Below are 15,170 nucleotides of genomic sequence, written 5' to 3' on the forward strand. Positions count from 1 at the left end.
CGCTGCGGCAGCCGGGGGCGTTCCCCTCGGGGTGGGAAACCGGCTATTGTCACGAAGATCTCCCCACGCCCCCGGGCACTGGACGCCCGGCTCTTCTCCCACCCCGCGCGCCGCAGCCCCTCCGTACCCTCGCCAGTTAGGGGCCCGTCTTGCTGAAGACCCTCCGGCCTTCCCTTTGGCCTGGCTGCGTTACAGCTACATCCGGGCGCCTGTCCCGGCAGCCCTGAGCCCAGCGCCTCCCCTCGCGCCCTGTGCAAAATGAGTGACAGGAGTCCTATGAGCATGGCAACCTGTCTTTATTAGGAAGGAAACCACTGAGAAACCCAGCCTCCTGCCAGGCACCTGGCCGTAATAGGCCAGAAAACCAATGATCACACCCAGGCCAGTGGCTGTGCAGGTCCCTTCCTTCTCACGCCACAGAGATAAACCCCAGTGTACTGCTCATTATTAGCACAACATCACCAAAAGACAATGACACCAGCCAAGCAGGACACTTAAATAGTACTTCCACAACCCCCAAACGCAGGGGACGTCCAGCTTCTACCTGCTGCACGGAGCCCCATAAAGGCTGGGGTGGGGGCTTTTGCTACACAAAAGCACTATAAACAGCAAGGGGAGAAGACACAGAGATGAGAATACAGAAGGGGCAGGAGGGGGGCCCAGAACGCATGTCCTCTTCCCCCTGCGGCGACTGGGCCTGGAGGAGCTGTCTACTATCTATGAAGAATATGTACACCTTGTTGATAGAGGTGGGGGGTGGGAAGCCCCTCAGTGGGTTGAACAGGGAACAAGACAGGCTGAGGGGAAGTGGGGGTTCATGCTATAGTAGGAAGAGGGAAAGCCCTTCATTCCAGTGTGCCTCGAGGTGGGAAAGCAACAACCTGGACGCCATCACGCCCGCAACCCCCCCCCCACCGCAAGAACAGGATCACACAATCTGGGTCAAAGAGATAGTGGGGCCCTTGTGGTCGTCGAAGCGGTCCATGGTCTTGAGACTAAGGATCATGTGCAAGCCGTAGGTGAAGATGAACAGCATGAACAGGGAGGTGAGCAACCCCATCCAGATGCCAGGGGAGAAGAAGCCTGCACAGTCGCTGGCGTAGGAGAACTGCTCGCCCGTCACGTTGAACGCTTGGATCTGGGAGGGACACAAAGGAGCGTGTGGCCCACACACAGGGAGACCCAGTGAGTTCCCAAGGTGGCAGGCAGTCCACATGGGAGGGGGCACTGTGGGGACAGGACTCCCAACTGCATTCCCAAGCCCAGGCCCAGCCCCTGAGACGCTGACACTCCTCGGTTCTCTGCTCCCTCCCTCCTGCCGGCTCCAGCCTGCCCCCCCCCCCCCCCCCCGCCCTGCACCCTTTCCCACCTGGAAGTCCTGAAGAGTCAGCTGCCAGAGGGAGGGCTGCAAGCGGGCCACGAGGAGATTGCCGTTCTTGCTGAGGCTGCTGACATACTCGCAGTGAAAGGAGTAGACACTGGGCCCCGTGACCCGGGAGGCATTGAAGTAGGCCACGGAGCCGTTGCTGTGGATTTCCAGGCGCTCCATGGTAAACCAATGCCGGGCAGACACCGGGTAGAAGCGGTTGGCCAGAATGAACCTGAGGGAGGCCATGTGGGGTGTCAGGCAGCTGGGAAGGCCGGAGCCATGCCAGCCCGCCCACATGTCAACCAACCCTCGGACTCACCTGAATGTCACTGTGGTACCAAAGAGCTGTTCATAGGTCAGTGAGAGCCTGCAGGGCCAGAGTAAGAGGTGAGCTGTTGGGCTCTGGGAGGGCCCCTAGCACCTAGCAGCTGAGCAAGTTCCTCAGGTCTACACTACCTAAGCTGCCCCAGGACCTCACAGCCACCTGAAGAGGCAGTGTCCCCACCTGACAAATGAGAAAACCGAGGCCCTATCCCATCTAGGTCGGAAGCCAGCACCCAAGCCCCCCCTGCAGCTAAGAGCGCCTTCCTCTGGTTGCCCTGAACCCGCCCCACTGCCCTCCTTTCAGCTCCCCGCCTTGGGGTTGCTGACATGCGCAGATTGGACTTCGGGGATGGAGATGGTCTCTCTCACCACAAAGGGAGGCTACAGAAGCCCTTGAACTAACTCAGGCCTGGCAGACACCCTTGGCTGTCACCCTGAGGCTGTTCAGGGGTGGGGTGGGGGGACTGTCAGGTTCCCCAGTGACTGGGAAGTGTTAACAACCAAAGGTCCAGGCAAGGACTAGAAGGCATGGAGAGGCAGAGATCTGAGCAGGCCCCATCCCAAGAGCCCTCCACCAGCCCCACCCCACAATTCCACCTGCTTCCCACAGCGACAACCCCCCAACACCTGAAGTGACAGGCACTTGCCTTACCTGGCATAGGAGTCATTCCAGAAGGAGCCAGTCAGATTGAGCTCCTGGACCCCAAAGGTGAGGGAGGTCAGGTCCTCCCAGTGGTCCTTGTATGCCACCGAGAAGTTCTGGGCCCAGAACAGGATCCGAGGCGCAGTGTCATTGTAACTCACAGGGGGATGGACGGCAGCTGCCGCCGACTGTTTTTGCAGCAGCTGGCGACCTAGTCCCCCGGCCACCATGGCAACATCACGGGCCACCTGCGCAGACAACCCACAAGCCCTCTCTCAGTGGCCCTGAGGGCATGGCCCAGAAGCAAGTGACCTGCCCTCCCTGTCCCCGCTGAGCGCCCTCTCCAGCACCTGCAGTGCTACTGCTCAACTCAGAGGCCCTTCCTGGCTGACCCCTACGCCCCTGAGCTCTTCCTAGTGTCTCCAAATTAGAACCCTTGGACACAGTGTCCCAACACGGCAGCCCGTAAGGCCCGCTAGGCCGGATGGAAAGCTGCAACGGGACTTTCTGGTTCATCCTCGTCCCCCCACACAGGCCCAGGGAACAAAGCGGCCCCCTAAGGCACTCTGCTCGGAGCCACACTCCCTCCGGGGCCCTCCGGGACACGACATACCCTGGAAGGGCGCACTGCTGTGAGGGCTGCTGTGTACGGGACGTCTTCGGACTTGAGCGTGCTCAACACCTGTCCGATGACCTCATCTGAGGAGCAACGGGGAGAGCCGAGACCCAGGTCACGCGCAGCTCCTTACACTGACACCCTGACGCCAGCCAACAGGAGATGGCAGCCCCGAGGCTGGGCCGTGCCATGTGCCCCATTAGTGGCCTCTCTTGGTGGTGTTCAGTGGGATCACCTCACTGAGGCAGGGACCACGGGTGTCTGCGGCGTAAGTCTCCCAGCCCTGGCACCTGCCATGTCCTCTGCGGGGGGCCACTGAGCCCTTCACAGCTGGCTCCATCAACCTTCACCAGTGTTTTCGTTTCCATCAAGAGTCCCTAACAGCGGGTACTTCTTACCCCAGCCACCCCCTGCCTCCCCAGGGACACCTGCGGCCTACATTAAATGAGAAAAGACACAGGGATCTAGAAAACTCCAAATTCACTTATAGGTTTTCAATGACCCTTCCACGGGGAACGGCTGTCCTTTTTATAGCAGAAAAGAAGTCCTCAGTTCTGATTTTGAAACGGTGCTAGTGTATTAAACCCCAAATGCTAAGCTTTGCGCTGCCAGCATGGAGACTGACTCCGTGCACTCTGCCATGGAAGGGCCCCAGGCGTGCCAACACCCTGCCCAGCTGAAGAGGGGTGAGGCCTGGGGGTCCGCATATTTCTGCTCAGCTGCCAGTTGTTCTGAGAGGCCGGAGGGACACCCTGGAAACGCAGAGTGACTCAGGAGCTCTGAGGCAGCTCTCTGAGGCCAAGGGCTGAATGAGGTTGGAAAATATGTGCCCTCCCCGGCCTCACTCACCATTGCCCGTGAGAACTTCCCTCGGCGCCATCAGACCTGAACTATGGGAGAGAGGCAGAGCATTAGAGGCCCTGCCAACGCAGACAGCTCCCCGCCGCCTGGGGACGCCTCCCCTCCACTCCAGGCCGCCATCCTTCCCTACCAGCCCCATCCGATAGCACGCTCGAGCCGGGGGCTCTGGAAGCCACGCTCACTCCTCCCTCTGCACCTCTGGCGACTCCACGACCCTGCCCTTGCCCCTTCTGCCCCAGCTTCACAGTCGCACTCAAGGCCCCGCCAGCTGCTCTGTGAACGTGTCCCGGCTCGAGGAGTGAGCCCCCCACCAGCGGGGCCCACGCCTGTCTCATCTCTGGAGCCCAACAGGCCTCACTGAGGGCCAGACACGAAGTCCTGAGTCACCGCTGACCAGAGGCCCTTCCCGCCTCTTCCGGACACACGAAGCACCTTCTGCTGTGGCTTCAAGGTACTGAACAGAAGCAGGGCTGTCTCTAGCCAGGCACCTCACCACACTCCAGGCTCCGAGGCCGGGACGTACCTGGATGTGTAGGGCAGGCGGATCAGCAGCAAGGCCGGGAGGCTGGCGTTGAGCTTCAGCTCCCGCAGCGCGGCCAGGTCCACGTGAAGCGGGCTGGCCCCGAGCTTCTCCTGCAGGTACGTGCTCAGAGTGCTGGCCGCGTACCAGTCCACAGCAGGGAGCACCAGAGAGGAAGGGGCCAGGTCCAGGGCATTCTGGGGGCCAGGGAGAGGCAGAAGGATGAGTTAGCAAGGGACTAGTGGGCCTGGGCCAGCCCCCAAACCTCTCAGGTGGCCCCATCTGGCGGCAAGGGATACCCACACCCACAGGCCGGGGGTCTTATTCGAGGTCAGAAAAAAAACACCCCACATTCCTGGCCCGGGAAACCTCAGGCCTTTCTGCCCCCAAAGCCAGTACCTCCGGTTCCTAAGGGGACAGTATTTACTGTGTTGGGGGAGGGAGTGCAGGGCAGCCCCCGTGGCCCTTGGCTGTGAAAGGACTCTCACCTCCAGGTTTGAAAAGGCGCTGTCCTGCTTGTTTCCAAACACGCCACCATAGGCTGTGAAGTCCTCAATGCTCAGCTAGGGGGACGCAGAGAAGACGCCTCAGAAGGTGGGGCCGGGGCCCAGGCAGGGCAGACACCCTCCCCGCACTTTTGCAGGGACAGCAAAATCTCTTTTACAATCACAAAGGGTCAAGTTAAAAGAGTGAACAAAGGCATGTTTGGGGGTAGGCAGTGGAGGAATGGAAGGTTCTCTTTTTTCCTTCCGGCACCCTCCTGGTAGGGTGCGAAAACATGGCAGGTGGTCACGGGGCTGGGGCTGGGAGGAAGTCCGAGGGCAGCTGACTGTGGTAACGTTAGGATTAAGAGTCGGCCACCTGCCTGCAGATGAGGAACTGGGCAGGGAACAGGGAAGCTGGGGGAGGGGCTGGGGGCAGTGAGGAACATTCACTGAGCTCCCCCTTCACGTCCCATCCCCTGGGCAGCAGTCAGAGAAAGAGAACCCGCTCGCCGGTTCCAGCGGCTAGCACCGCCCACGTCCGGGCCGGACAGGAGCCTTTTTAAAAGAGGGCAAGAGGTTCCTTCCTTGCCTGGGTTTGGTAGAAGAGGGGAGAAAGGTGAAGGTGTTAGATATGCTGAAGAAGGCACTGAAGTCTTCCGCGTGCTCCGGAGCACAGCAGCTGACCGCATCCCTTCCCCTCCATAACCTAGAGCTGTCCTCTGGCTCCAGCTCCCCACCCCAACTCCCTGCCTCCTCCAGCTCGTCCCAGTTAGGCCCAGAGGCAATCTTAATCAGTCTCCCTCGGCTCGGCTCGTTGTGTTTAGTATACACACTTGCCCAGCCTCCTCTCCCCTCTAGACAGGAATCCTAACCCTATGTGGCTGCCTGGGCCCCCATTCTGAAAGCCCACAAACCACCACCGTGTCCTCTCCGTACACCTTGCTCAAAACTGCCCAAAGCTTCCTGCCTCATTTAGGCTGCAAGCACCCTTCCCCCACCTCACCCCCTGGCTACCTGGCTAACCACCTCCCACCCCTTTCTCTCCCTTACCACCCTCCAGCCACGGCAGCTCCTTGCCCAGGGCCTTTGCACCTACTATTCACTCTGCCAGGAACCCTCCTCCACTCATACCCACATGGCTCTGTCCCTCTGTTCATTTAGGCATCTGCTCAGATATCCCTCCACGGTGAGCCTTTGACTGATCACCCTACCTTTATTTTTAAGATTTTATTTAATTATTTGATAGAGATCACAAGTAGGCAGAGAGGCAGGCAGAGAGGGGGGCGGGGAAGCAGGCTTCCCGCTGAGCAGAGAGCCCGATGCGGGACTCGATCCCAGGTCCCTGGGACTACGACCCGAGGCGAAGGCAGAGGCCCCAGCCCACTGAGCCACCCAGGCGCCCCTGATCTGTTCCCTTGGCCTGTTTCCTTCTACTCTGAGAGCTGTATCCTGACATTGTATCCTACACCGACTTAGCGTTTACCTGCTGCCCTCACAAGAATGTCAGCTTCCTCCGGGCAAGGACCTGGATTATTCTGCTCACTGCTATGTCCCCAACACTTGACACCTAGTACCCCGTAGGCAGTCCGTATCTGGCAAACGAATGGATGGATGGATGCCATAAGGAAACCCCAGATAGATGTTTTACACGGGTTCAGAGAACTGCTCAGTCTCTGGTATCTTCATTTTACAGATGAGGAACCTGCATTCACAGACTATCTCACATGTCCAAAGGCCGGGAAGTAGCAGAATGAACACTGAGTTCCAGTCTAACGACATGATTTCCCACCTCTTGGAAGGACTACAGGCCAGTGTAACCATCACTATCTGCCCACAGACCAATGGAGCAAGACCACAAGGGGAACAAGCCACAGAGGCCACCACCAAGGAAAGAATAAGCAGAGGCTCGATAACCTCCCAAACGCTCTAGAATCTCCTCGTGGGCCGTATGCCTGCTTTGGAGGCAGAGATGAGCATGACAGGGAAACTGCGACCCGGAGCAAAGTGGGGTGTGTGTGTGTGTGTGTGTGTGTGTGAGACAGACTCAGGCCGGAACCATAAACCACGGAACAGCAGCCAATGGTCGCACCTCTACCAGCCCTGTTCCTTGGCAGTAAAACCAAGATAATGACATCAGCTTAGCACTGTGCCTATGAAACACTCAATAAATGATCATGTTTCGATTATCTCTATTATGATCATTAAAGTTAGAATCACAACTCTGTCACCCATCAGCTGCGTGACCCTAAGCAAGTCATTTACCATCCTTGGACATAAGTCTTCCCATCTATAAAGAGGGTTGATAATCCCCACCACGGAGGGGAGCTCAGATAAGTGCTCAGTACTCAGTGGGCATCCGGCCTCTGACACCCCCCAGCTATCACCCAATCAAGTCAGTGCCATTTCAAGGGCCGCAGCATTTCCACTGAAACATCTCTTGCAGCCCTTCCCTAGAGAGGAGTCACACGTCCCTACAGTTGGGACAAGGTCACTGAAGCTTCCTTTGGGGAATGGCCCTCAGTGTCCTGGGAGGAGGGGCCTTCTTCCCGATGACTGAGGGAAAGAGGGTTGCGGCGGGCGCACCTTGTCCTGCAGGAACAGCAGCACATTCCGAGGGCCCAGCTCCAGGGCGGGGTCTAAGTAGGTAGACAGCTGCAAGTCGCTGGTGATGTGGCCCTCGTGGGTGTTGGCCGCAGGACCCCACAAGTCCCTGGCAGGGGACAGAAGAGGTGCTGTCAAGTGGGGGCACATGGCTTGGGGTCTGAAGCTCATGGGCTCCCATCGTGTTGTGTGGGGCCCCGAGTACTGACCCCGCTGACTCACTATCGGCCGCCGCGGAAGGGACAGTTCCCCTCTGCCCCCCTCGGCCGCCGCTCGTTGAGGACAGCCCTGGAGCCGGGAGAGGGCAGCTCAGCCGCCGCGGCGCGCAGCGCAGCCAGCCCCGGCCCGGCCCGGCCCGGCCCGCCACGCTCACCGGTCACTCGACCACAGCACCAGCGGCACCTGCTGCTCCGCCGCCGCCACCGCCATCAGCAACAGTGGCAGCCACCGCATTTGCCAGAGTGCTGGGGCCTGCCGCGTCCCCGCCTGCGCCCGAACCGCTGCCGTCGCCGCCATCACAGCCTCGGCCTCCACCGCCTCGGCCGCCGCTGCCACCGCAGATCAGGTGACAGTCGCCCCCGCCCGAGCCCCGCCCCACACCACCATTGGCTCGAGCGCAGGCCTGCTCGCCAGATCAGCAGATGACTGGGCAAGGCTCACGCCACTCACGGCCGCTCCTTTTCACAGATTGGCTGTACGTGTCTCCAGGCGCGCGCGCTCCAAGGAGGAAAGGCGGCGGGGCGGAGCTCCGCTGGCTCCCAGCGCGCGCCCCCTTCCCAGCGGCTGGGTGCGGGAGTGGGGCGGGGCTGGGGCGGTTCCGCTCCCCCGGTGCCCCACACGCCGGGCTTCGTGTCTCCCCGCTTTAATCTTCCTTCCGCTGAAAATTGCAGGGGTGGTTTCTTTTTCCTACAGATGGACTCTCCCTGAGACAGGTGAGGAGGGAAGAGGACCCAGGCTAATGCCCAGAGGAACGTCCAGCACTGAAACTGGCCAGGGAGGAGGAGGGTCCAAGAGAGAGATCAGAGAGGGATCTTCAAGGAGGACGGCAAGAGCATCAAGAGAGGGAGGAAGGGAGAAGCGTGGTTTCAAGGACACCAAAATTAACCATGTCAGTGTCAGCTGCTGCCAGGAAGCAGGTACGATGAGGACAGAAAACTTTCTTGGACTTAGCAACAACTGGAGATTTTGGCAAGAGCGATGTCAGTGGGAGGAAGGAGACATCCTTGTAGACTGTCTTTTCTCGGTGTGCTTTAAAGAGAGGAAAGAGACAGTGACAGCTATAGTCAGAAGGTGGGAGACACCACCTCAGATGAATTGGAAGACTATTATCTTTTTCTGTGCCATTTTTTATTTCTCAGAATGGTGACTATTAGAAACAAACAAACAAAAAGCTAGTAACTATAATCCAAGATTGAACTCGCATTAAGGATATGTGCACTGATTGATTCAGGAGGAAGTGAACTGACGCCTGCAACTTAGTTTGAAATGCACCAAAAATAAAACGGAGGGAAGTGTGAGTACAAAGATAGGTTTGCAGTAAAGCAATAATAGTAAAATGTTCGTGGCAGAACCTAGGGGGCGGATCTATGGGTTGGTACTGTAAGCTTTTTTTTGACCTTGCTATATGTACTGGATTTAATGGTGACCCCCTGAAATTCATTATCCATCCAGAACTTGGAAATGTGACCTTTTTTGGAAATAGGATCTTCGCAGATGTAATCAAGATCAGATCATGCTGGATTCAGGTGGGCCCTAAACCCCATAACTGGTGTCCTTATAAGAAGAAGAAGGTTTGGGCACCAGGAAGAAGGCCATGTGACAATGGAAACAGACTTTTTTTTAAAAGGTTATTTATTTATTCATTTGACAGAGAGATCACAAGTAGGCAGAGAGGCAGGCAGAGACAGAAGGGGAAGCAAGCTCCCCGCTGAGCAGAAAGCCCAATGCGGGACTTGATCCCAGGACCCTGAGATCATGACCTGAGCCAAAAGCAGAGGCTTAACCCACTGAGCCACCCAGGCGCCCCTGGAAACAGACTTTTGCAGCAGCCAGGCAAGGAATCGCTGGCCCTGCCAGCAGCTGGAAGAGGCAGGATTCTTCTTGAGTGCTTTCAGAGGGAGCGTGCACCCACCCATACCTTGATTTTGGACTTCTAGCCTCCAGAACCTGGAAAGAAGAGATTTCTGTTACAACAGCCCAAGGAAACTGATAACACTGGATGTTTGACATTTTTCTTAATAAAAATATAGAAAGAGGGGCGCCTGGGTGGCTCAGTGGATTGAATCCTCTGCCTTCAGCTCAGGTCATGATCTCAGGGTCCTGGGATCGAGCCCCGCGTCAGGCTCTCTGCTCAGCGGGGAACCTCTTCCCCCTCTCTCTCTGCCTGCCTCTCTGCCTATTTGTGATCTCTGTCTGTCAAATAAATAAATAAAATCTTTTAAAAAATATATAGAAAGAAAAAAGTTTGATAATGCCCATTGTCGGTAAGGGTGTTAGGAAGTAGAGTCTCCCCTACACAGTGGTAAGAGAATCGGTTGGTAGAACATTTTGGGGGTATAATTTGGCAGCATCTAACAAACGGGAAAATGCATCTGACCACTAACCAAGCAATTTCCCTTTGAGGGATCCATTCAACAGAAATACTCAGCTGAGCGGGGCACCGGGGTGGTTCAGTCATTAGGCGACTGCCTTTGGCTCAGGTCATGATCCCGGAGCCCCAGGATGGAGTCCCACACTGGACTCCCAGCTTCATGGGGAGTCTGCTTCTCCCTCTGACCTTCCCCCCTCTCATGCTCTCTCTCTCTCTCTCTCTCAAATAAATAAATAAAATCTTTAAAATAAAAAGAAAGAGGGGCACCTGGGTGGCTCAGTGGGTTAAAGCCTCTGCCTTCTGCTCGGGTCATGAGATCAGGGTCCTGGGATCAAGCCCCGCATCGGGCTCTCTGCTTGGCAGGGAGCCTGCTTCCTCCTTTTTCTGCCTGTCTCTCTGCCTACTTGTGATCTCTGTCAAATAAATAAATAAAATCTTTAAAAATAAATAAATAAAATAAAAAGAAAGCAAGAGTCAGCTGAGCGCCAGACCCGCCATTTGTACTTGCAGGAAGTTGGGCGGCCATGACTGGACACCGGGACACTACGTACGTCCAGCCACTGTAGCCACCGCCCCTGCCCCTTAGACACCGGGACATTTGGAACTCAAGCCAGGAGGCTGCTGAAGCAAAGCACCACACCCAGGGCCGTGCCTGTGCTTAGCGAATTCAGTTTGCCTGTGGCGCTCCAGAAGCAGCGCGGGAAGGCTGCACAGGTAGGGCTGGATGCTGAGCCCCGCACGGCCTGCACCCTGACTGCTGCCCAGCCCCGAGGCGGACAGCTCCCTGATTGCCTCTGTTTGTCCGAGAACCTGCTTCAAAGAGATTGTGCCTGTGGTGGTCCCAAACGTGGCTCAGACTAGGACAGGGGCAGTTCTGCCTGGGGAGAAGAGGTGGGCTTGACAGGACGTGGTTGAGGAAAACAGTGTCCAGACGTGGCTCTTGGGTCTCTCTGAGTTGGGGATTGAGAGATAAAGTCAGTTGGCAACAGTTATATTTGGGGTGTTGTGGGGCCCCCAAGTGGCAATGTCCAGGCCAGCTGCAGGGAAAGGTTTGCACTGGAGCTTACTCTAGTCCCAGAAGCCCCAGAGGGGTTTGAAGTCCTGGTGCCATGATCGGGTCATTATTTTAAAGGGCTGATCTGGCTGTGGGAAGGCAGAGCAGGCTGGAGGGGATAAGAATGCTAGGGGAGACCACAGGAGGCTGTTGCCTCTCTGGGAGAGAAATGACAGGAGCCTGGCCAGAATCATGGAGGGGCAGAGAGAGAAGGCTAGAGAACCCAGAGGCTGATGCCTCGCTGGTCTGGGACCAACCTAGGTGGAACTGGGGATTACCCACGACGACCAGGTGGTGTGATGGCCGGATGGGGGCAGGGATCCTGGGAGCAATTGTCCTGAGAAGGTGGAGCCAGAGCTGGGGCAGCCGGACGGAGGGAAAGGGAGGGACCAGCCCTGGGCCCCAAGCCCTGGGCTTGCGTGCCCTCATTCAGTCACTCACCAAAGTCCTGGAGAGCCTGCCTGGGCTGGTGCCCCATGGGGAAAGAAACGAGGACCCTAAATGGCATCCTAGTGTAGGCAAAGGCCTCCAGGCCCTGGACAGACCCAGCAAGGCACACGTTTTGGGATGGAAGTTCTCTGACAGTGCCACACGAAGGAGGAGAAGGGATCGAGGGCAGGGATGGATGTCCTGGGGACCAGGAGAAGGTGACAGAATGACAAGAGGAGCCAGTGGCCACGGGCAAACTGAAGAACGCAAAAGCACGGTTTAAATCAAGTTTAAAGGCAAAGGCTTTCTCTCAAGTGTGATCTTGCCGGCCAGCAGTCTCGCTGAAATGCTTTCATCCTTAGTGGGGAAACCGTGGCTGCTTTTATTCCTCTCTGAGCTGTCAGCAGTCCTTGGAGTGGTGACTCTCCAGGCTTCCTAAAGCACTTGCTATGGGCCAGGCGCTGGGTCAGACTTGGACCCCCCCCCACCCAGAAGTTCACAGTCTGATCTGGGGAGATATGGGGCAGTAAGTCACGACACGGGGTGATGGATGTTGGAAAGCAGGAGAGACGGGGCCGGGAGGGAGGTACAGAAGTCATCGCAAGCCTGAATCTGACGCTTGCCATTCTCCGGTTTTTCTTAGTGGGTGGACCACTTTTGTATGTGCCCACGAACAGTCTAGGGCTTAGTCTCCTTGTACTTGAGCTTGACGGAATGGCGCCATCCCGTCTGCAGTCCTGCGCGGGGGCACAGATAGCTTTGTCCCACTGCGGCACTGTCCAGTGTGCCCGCCTGCCACAGCTGCGGGCTTCTTTCTCTTGCGGGCCCGCGCGGGGCTGCTCCCTGCGGGTCCCAGTCTTTCTGCCGTGAGGTCCTTGGTGACTTACGAATGCAAGATGTGCAGGTGCCTGATAGACAGCACCGTTGTCCACAATTATTCGGGCTCCTCCTTCCCTTAAGAGCCATCCTCCTTGCCCATCGCCAGGCAGGAGAGGACCTGGAAGGGCCAGATTTAAGGAGGCCCCCAGTACAGCGATGATCCGGGGACCAGAAGACCGCCATGGCCACTGTGGGAGCCTTTCGACCCCCTGGAAATGAGCCAGTCGGTGGCCCTGGAACACTGCTGCCCAAACCTCGAGCCCTGTGCTGAGTTTGCTGTGAGAATGAGAGGAAGGGGGCCGCCACTTCACTCCCGAATTCCCCGTCACCCCTAGTGCGACCCCCCAGCAGGATGGAAGCCACAGCTAGGGCCCACTCGCCCAGACCTCGGCACAGCGCTTCGCAGGCTCTCCTCCCCCACACACTCCCCACTTGCCTCAGCTGGCCGGACCCACAGGCTGACCGAAAAGGTGGAAAAGGGCGCAAGACAAAGATATACAGTGCAATGACTTACCAAAGCAAACGCTCCCTTGGCATCATCCAGTTCAAGAATTCAAACGTCTATACCCCCGAGGTATATCCCCGAGGACTGATCGCCTCCCTCTCACGTCCCCCAAAGTGACCGTGAACCTAACTTCTGTGATCAGCACTTCAGTTCTTTTTTTTTTTTTTAAAGATTTTATTCATTTATTTGACAGAGAGAGATCACAGTAGGCAGAGAGGCAGGCAGAGAGAGAGGAGGAAGCAGGCTCCCTGCTGAGCAGAGAGCCCGATGCGGGACTCGATCCCAGGACCCCGAGATCATGACCTGAGCCGAAGGCAGCGGCTTAACCCACTGAGCCACCCAGGCGCCCCAGCACTTCAGTTCTTATGATTTTACCAACTGCATTAATTTGTTGCAGCTGTTTGAACAAAATACCACAGACTGGGTCGTTATCAACAGCAGAAATTTAAAAAATAATAATAAAAAAGGAAAAAACTACTTGCTCACAGCTCTGGAGGCTGGAAGTCCAAGATCAGGGTGCCATGAGGCAGGGCGAGGGCCCGGGTGCAGGTTGCAGACCCTGCATTGTATCCTCGCGGGGCGGGGGTGCAGGGGCAGAGCTCTCCGGGGCCTGTCAGGAGGCGCTAATCCCAGTGATGACAGCTCCAGGTTTCAACACGGGAATCTGGTGGCGGTTGGGGGCGGACACCAACATTCAGACGCTGGTACCCATTAAGTATGCGTCTCTGAATGTGACGGCAATATCCCCTAGATAAATATTCTGCCGGCCATTGAGCCATATTGCTGGCGAAGGACATTTGAGTGGTCTCCCACTTTGCTTAGTATGGCCAACGGTGCTGCCAACGATCGTGGATACGTCCTGTGGTGTGAATTACTAGGTGGGGACTTTCCAGGTCCTAGGGTATATGTGCTGGGTTGGATAATGTCCCAGGAAATTCACGCCCACCTGGACCTTCAGAACGTGACCTTATTCGGAAATAGGCTCTTGGCAAATGCAATTAGCTACGATGAGGTCATGCTGCATTCTTTAGAACGAGCCCTAATCCAATGTATTTATTTACTTTATTTTTTTTAACTTTATTTATTTATTTGTCAGAGAGGGATCACAAGTAGGCAGAGAGGCAGGCAGAGGGAGAGAGAGGAAAGCAAGCTCCCCGCTGAGCGGAGAGCCCGATGCGGGGCTCGATCCCAGGACCCTGAGACCAGGACCCAAGCCAAAGGCAGAGGCCTAACACACTGAGCAACCCAGGTGCCCCTATTTTAATTTTTTTAAAGATTTATTTATTAGAGAGCGTGTGGGGCGGGGTGGGGGCAGAGGGACAGAGGGAGAGAGAGCTTCTAGCAGAGTCTGCGCTGAGCGCAAAGCCTGACATGGGGCTTGACCCCAGCACCCTGGGATCACGACCTGAGCTGAAGGTGGACACTTCCCTGACTGAGCCCCCCGGCCACCCCTAATCTATATATTCAATAGCTCAGTTCCGGAGAACTGACATCTTTGTTATTCTCAAATCTTCCTGTTCATGAGCTTGGGATCTTTATTGACTCAGGTCTTCTTTAATGTCTTTCAACAAAGTGTTCAGATTTTCCTCATATAGGGCACCCGGGTAGCTCAACTGGTAAGAATTCAACTCTTGATTTCGGCTCGGGTCATGATCTCAGGGTCGTGAGATTGAGCCCCAAGTCAGGCTCCACACACAGCGAGGGGATTCTCTCTCTCTCCCTCTCTCTGCGCCTTCCCCCTTGCATTCACACACAGACACACTCTCTCTCTCTCTCAAAATAAACTAAAATAAAGCTAGGAAAAAGAGGGGCGCCTGGGTGGCTCAGTGGATTAAAGCCTCTGCCTTCAGCTCAGGTCACGGTCTCGGGGTCCTGGGATCGGCGGGCCCCGCATCGGGCTCTCTGCTCAGCGGGGAGCCTGCTTCCCTCTCTCCCTGTCTCTCTGCCTGCTTGTGATCTCTCTCTGTCAAATAAATGAATAAAATCTTAAAAAAAAAACCCATGGAGAGTAATAAAAACGTGGAGCTCTGTGCAGGTTGGGGCTTCATCTCCTCATGTCTGGTGATCTTTGTGGTCTTCTGGGGGCATCTTAACTCATGGGTGGACTGGAGACCTAGGCGGAGCTCACTTCGCTCTAGAGGACTTGCTTCTGCTTCCACCAGGAGCACCACCAGCCCGGCCTGTGCTCCTACCAAGGGCCTCGAGCTCAGCCAAGGAGGCCCCCCTCACCTCGCATCACAGCGTGTGCTGCTCACAGTGGCTTGCTGGGCCCTTTGGAGACATTGTCCCTCCCA

The 15,170-nt window shown here is 56.6% G+C and overlaps 1 protein-coding gene across 1 annotated transcript; it reads right to left on the reverse strand.

The window, feature by feature from the left end:
- Positions 1–277: 277 nt before the first annotated feature.
- Positions 278–7,978, reverse strand: ATP6AP1 (ATPase H+ transporting accessory protein 1). Its single transcript, XM_044235227.1, has 10 exons — positions 7,793–7,978; positions 7,402–7,528; positions 4,822–4,896; positions 4,337–4,530; positions 3,802–3,842; positions 2,950–3,035; positions 2,346–2,584; positions 1,689–1,736; positions 1,370–1,601; positions 278–1,138 (listed from the first exon to the last, which is right to left on the reverse strand). Exons 1-10 carry the CDS (start codon positions 7,933–7,935, stop codon positions 929–931), a joined length of 1,395 nt encoding a protein of 464 aa, XP_044091162.1. The 5' UTR covers positions 7,936–7,978; the 3' UTR covers positions 278–928.
- Positions 7,979–15,170: the final 7,192 nt, after the last annotated feature.

This window comes from Neovison vison, chromosome X, assembly GCF_020171115.1.
Source record: "Neovison vison isolate M4711 chromosome X, ASM_NN_V1, whole genome shotgun sequence".
Classification (NCBI taxonomy): domain Eukaryota; kingdom Metazoa; phylum Chordata; class Mammalia; order Carnivora; family Mustelidae; genus Neogale; species Neogale vison.

Excerpts from the sequence above, each read along its gene's own strand:
- ATP6AP1 (XM_044235227.1), bottom strand. The coding sequence starts at position 7,935 with ATGGCGGCGACGGCAGCGGTTCGGGCGCAGGCGGGGACGCGGCAGGCC. Across the intron at positions 4,531-4,821 it reads GCGCCTTTTCAAACCTGGAG|AATGCCCTGGACCTGGCCCC; the intron begins GTGAGAGTCCTT and ends CCTGGCCCCCAG. Across the intron at positions 2,585-2,949 it reads CAGCAGTGCGCCCTTCCAGG|GTGGCCCGTGATGTTGCCAT; the intron begins GTATGTCGTGTC and ends TTGTCTGCGCAG.